General features: G+C 43.4%; 1 protein-coding gene across 1 annotated transcript in view; it reads right to left on the bottom strand.

Moving 5' to 3' along the window:
• LOC139925784 (phosphatidylinositol 4,5-bisphosphate 3-kinase catalytic subunit alpha isoform-like) overlaps positions 1–5,000 on the bottom strand; it is a 20,394-nt gene that overhangs the window by 7,563 nt on the left and 7,831 nt on the right. Inside the window, exons 10-17 of the mRNA XM_078282304.1 lie at positions 4,822–4,995; positions 4,642–4,731; positions 4,210–4,313; positions 2,991–3,090; positions 2,705–2,776; positions 2,274–2,380; positions 1,910–2,031; positions 1,584–1,662 (exon numbers count right to left, since the gene is read on the bottom strand). Coding sequence (XP_078138430.1) covers positions 1,584–1,662; positions 1,910–2,031; positions 2,274–2,380; positions 2,705–2,776; positions 2,991–3,090; positions 4,210–4,313; positions 4,642–4,731; positions 4,822–4,995 — 848 coding nt within the window. The remainder of the gene's footprint in view (positions 1–1,583; positions 1,663–1,909; positions 2,032–2,273; positions 2,381–2,704; positions 2,777–2,990; positions 3,091–4,209; positions 4,314–4,641; positions 4,732–4,821; positions 4,996–5,000) is intronic.

Below are 5,000 nucleotides of genomic sequence, written 5' to 3'. Positions count from 1 at the left end.
ACAGTATCAGAGTGTTGTATAAAGTACTACACAGTATCAGAGTGTTGTATAAAGTACTACACAGTATCAGAGTGTTGTGGTGTAAACAGGCCCGTCTGAAAAAGGATTGTTAGGTTTTGATTTCAGAGTTTATCTCCAAGTGTCTCATCTGCTCGTGTGCAATCACAAAAAACTGTATATTATATTATATTATATTACCGTATTTCCTCTAATATTGTCCCGGGCCTTTATTTACCTCAGCTGCAGAGGGTACCAGGCCTTTATTGGAAGCAGGCTTATATTAGAGACAGGCCTTTATTTCTAATTCCCTCTGTTTGATAAGTATATTTGCTCATATTTTAGTACGAAGCCTCCTTGTTTTCTGATCTGTTTCTGTTGGGGTACGTTAGGTAAACGTTTTTTTGTTACTGCGATGCATTATGATAATTACGGTAATCGACGACGGCACGCTCCAGAGACTTCCGCCGGCCGAGCCGTCTTGTGGCACTTGTATGTTACTACAAACTACAGTTACATGTATAACAGGCGCCAGCAGTTTATCCACCGTTGTTTGCATGTAAGATGAAGCTAACTGAAGCTAAAGTAGAATCTATACAATTATATTATATCGGCGTTTATTTCGATGCGCGAGCTCAGTCCACCTGACGGCCCTCTGTTCTGTCGGCGGCACGGAGGTTTCGGTGCGCCGAGGGCTTACTGCCGACCACGGATGTATTTGCCGCCGACGCTTCGAGTTTCCCGGGGACGCGGTTCCGGCCGGCGCCGATAGCCGGGCGCCGATTTGTTCCCGGCGATCTGGCCGAGATTTCGGCGGGGTCCCGACGCCGACGCGTCACCGGGCGTCCCCGATAGGTACGGGCCGTGGGCGCGGTGGAGAGGACAGCGGCGGAGAGAGGAGACGGACACGGTCCAGCCATATACTGGTTTTGATCTAGTCTTGTTTCCTTTGTTTTTCCCCCAGCCTGTATCTGAGGCCGGCCTTTATTTGTTCGTGTCGACGACGGCCCGGCCGTTATCAGAGACCCGGCCACTATTAGAGGAAATACGGTATGTTATATTATATTATATTGTATTATATTATATTATGTTATATTGTATTGTATTGTATTATATTTCCAGGCCCTGGTTCTGTTCTGTTCTGTTCTGTTCTGTTTATTGTTCTGCAGAATGTTCTACTATGTTCTGTGTTCTCATCACAGGTCCAAACCCCACTTCTATAATGTGATAAGGTTCTGTGGTTCTTTAGTGTTGTGTGGTACTGTTATATAATGTTGTGTGTTGGGGTTCTGCGGGTCGAGTGTTCTATGGTTCTATAATTGTGTGTCAAGGTTCTATTGTGCTGTGTGTTAAGGTTCTAAGGTTCTATAGTGTTGTGTGTTAAGGTTCTAAGGTTCTATAGTGTTGTGTTAAGGTTCTAAGGTTCTATAGTGTTGTGTGTTAAGGTTCTAAGGTTCTATAGTGTTCTGTGTGTGTTAAGGTTCTAAGGTTCTATTGTGCTGTGTGTTAAGGTTCTAAGGTTCTATAGTGCTGTGTGTTAAGGTTCTAAGGTTCTATAGTTTGGTGTTTTAAGGTTCTGTCCTCACCGCAGGTCCAGGCCCTGGTTCTGCCAGATGTTCTCCATGATCTTAATGATCTGCAGGGTCAGCATGTCCTGACGCAGGTCTGCAACACACACACACACACACACACACACACACACACACACACACACACACACACACACACATACACACACACACACACACACACACAGTATATTACATGTAATGTGTTATTGTTGTTATTGTTGTATTTTAAATATTAATCTCGTTCTCCTTGTGGAATCTGACAACATGTACAGCATCCAGCCTTTAGCACGGTTAGCATTCCTCATTGAAACCGGTGCTGCGGTTAGCATCGGGCTAGCTACCGTCTCCGTTCTTGAAGATGACCTCGTTGTTGGTGAACAGCAGCTCAGACATGATGTCAGGGTTCTCCCAGTTCAGCCACAGGGGGCGCTTCGCCGACGACATGATGCGACACTCCTCCAGCCTGACACACACACACACACACACACACAGAGAACACACACACACACACACACAGAACACACACACACACAGTCAGTGAGTTCGTTAATAGTGAATTCCTTGGTTGTTTGGCAAGTCAATCAGTTAATTAGTCAGTCAGTCAGTTTGTCCGTTAATTAATTAGTTTATTAGCTAGTTAATTGGTCAGTTCATTAATTAGTCAGTCAGTCAGTCAGTTAATTAGTGAATTAGTTAATTAGCTACCTGAGGTTTCCCAGCTGGTGAACGGGGTTCAGCGGAGAGACGAATCCCTGCAGAGCCTCCATGTAATCTGGGCGGGACATGTGTTCAACCAGGAACTTCATCTGAGTCTGACAACCAATCACAGCGCAGACACACGTCGTTAACCAACCAATCACAGCGCAGACACACGTCGTTAACCAACCAATCACAGCGCAGACACACGTCGTTAACCAACCAATCACAGCGCAGACACACGTCGTTAACCAACCAATCACAGCGCAGACACACGTCGTTAACCAATCACAGTATACAGACAGACACTCTTAACCAATCACGACGCAGACACATCATCAACCAATCACAATACAGAAAGACATGTAATCAGAGCTATTTAGTTAGACAAGTAGTGTGTGTGTGTGTGTGTGTGTGTGTGTGTGTGTGTGTGTTCGTACTTTTTGAGTCTCATCCTTCTTCTCTTGTTTCAGTGTGTCTGTCAGGTTCACCAGTTTATCCATGGCCTCCACCTACACACACACACACACACACACACACACACACCAGCAGTGTTTCATGGCTGCAGCGCCTCATCCAGCCACCAGAGGCTGCTAGCTTTAAAGTTACAGATCTACACACTCAGCCATCAACCAATCACAGCACAGAGATACATAATTAACCAATCACAATGCAGTCAGACACCTGCACACACACACACACACACACACACACACACACACACACCTGTCTGTTGAGGTGTTTCAGGTACATGCCACAGGCTCTGCAGAAAGCTTCCAGCAGCAGACCGAACCGACGAGACACTGTTTTATTATGCATCTCTGACCTGACACACACACACACACACACACACACACACACACACACACACACACACACACACACACACACAGACAGACAGAGGAGAGATTGTCAGCAGAAAGCAGAAGAAGCGTTTGCTAGACAAAAACTTCAATCAGTGGAATTGTCCTTTAAACAAACAACCTAAAAGAAAAATATTAACTAGTTCCAGTAATCAATAATCCAGTAATATTAATATAGTGACTCAGTAATCAATAATCCAGTAATATTAATATAGTGACTCGGTAATCAATAATCCAGTAATATTAATATAGTGACTCGGTAATCAATAATCCAGTAATATTAATACAGTGACTGGGTAATCAATAATCCAGTAATATTAATATAGTGACTCGGTAATCAATAATCCAGTAATATTAATATAGTGACTCGGTAATCAATAATCCAGTAATATTAATATAGTGACTCGGTAATCAATAATCCAGTAATATTAATATAGTGACTCGGTAATCAATAATCCAGTAATATTAATACAGTGACTGGGTAATCAATAATCCAGTAATATTAATACAGTGACTGGGTAATCAATAATCCAGTAATATTAATATAGTGACTCGGTAATCAATAATCCAGTAATATTAATATAGTGACTCGGTAATCAATAATCCAGTAATATTAATACAGTGACTGGGTAATCAATAATCCAGTAATATTACTACAGTGACTCGGTAATCAATAATCCAGTAATATTAATACAGTGACTGGGTAATCAATAATCCAGTAATATTAATATAGTGACTTGGTAATCAATAATCCAGTAATATTAATACAGTGACTGGGTAATCAATAACCCAGTAATATTAATACAGTGACTGGGTAATCAATAACCCAGTAATATTAATACAGTGACTGGGTAATCAATAATCCAGTAATATTAATACAGTGACTGGGTAATCAATAATCCAGTAATATTAATACAGTGACTGGGTAATCAATAATCCAGTAATATTAATACAGTGACTGGGTAATCAATAATCCAGTAATATTAATACAGTGACTGGGTAATCAATAATCCAGTAATATTACTACAGTGACTGGGTAATCAATAATCCAGTATTGGTGATCTGTAAACTGGTGATCTTACTTGAGATGCCAGAAGAAGAAGTGTCCTATCCTCTGATTGGTCAGAGCTTTCTTGATCAGGAAGCGAGCCAGAGGATTATCCAGGTACATCTCATACTTTAACACCTGCACACACACACACACACACACACACACACACACACACACACACACACACACACACACACACACACACACAGAGACACACACACACACACACACACAGACACACACACACACACACACACACAGATTTTGTGACTTTATGGTGTAAATGCTGCTACTCATCAAATTGATTTATTATCCAAACCCCGGTTCTATAATGTGTTCAGGTTCTGTGGTTCTTAAGTGTGTTAGGTAGATATTTACTTTAAAAAGACCAGCAGGTCAGACTGGGACTCTACCTGCACCAGCAGGTCAGACTGGGAGCCAGCAGGTCAGACTGGGACTCTACCAGCTCCAGCAGGTCAGACTGGGACTCTACCAGCACCAGCAGGTCAGACTGGGACTCTACCTGCACCAGTAGGTCAGACTGGGACTCTACCTGCACCAGTAGGTCAGACTGGGAGCCAGCAGGTCAGACTGGGAGCCAGCAGGTCAGACTGGGAGCCAGCAGGTCAGACTGGGACTCTACCAGCTCCAGCAGGTCAGACTGGGACTCTACCTGCACCAGTAGGTCAGACTGGGACTCTACCTGCACCAGTAGGTCAGACTGGGAGCCTACCTGCACCAGCAGGTCAGACTGGGACTCTACCTGCACCAGCAGGTCAGACTGGGACTCTACCTGCACCAGCAGGTCAGACTGGGACTCTA

The sequence above is a fragment of the Centroberyx gerrardi genome, unplaced genomic scaffold (genome assembly GCF_048128805.1).
Source record: "Centroberyx gerrardi isolate f3 unplaced genomic scaffold, fCenGer3.hap1.cur.20231027 Scaffold_66, whole genome shotgun sequence".
Classification (NCBI taxonomy): domain Eukaryota; kingdom Metazoa; phylum Chordata; class Actinopteri; order Beryciformes; family Berycidae; genus Centroberyx; species Centroberyx gerrardi.
The sequence above is the reverse complement of the archived record's forward strand: the minus strand, read 5'-3'. Positions and strand labels throughout refer to the sequence as shown.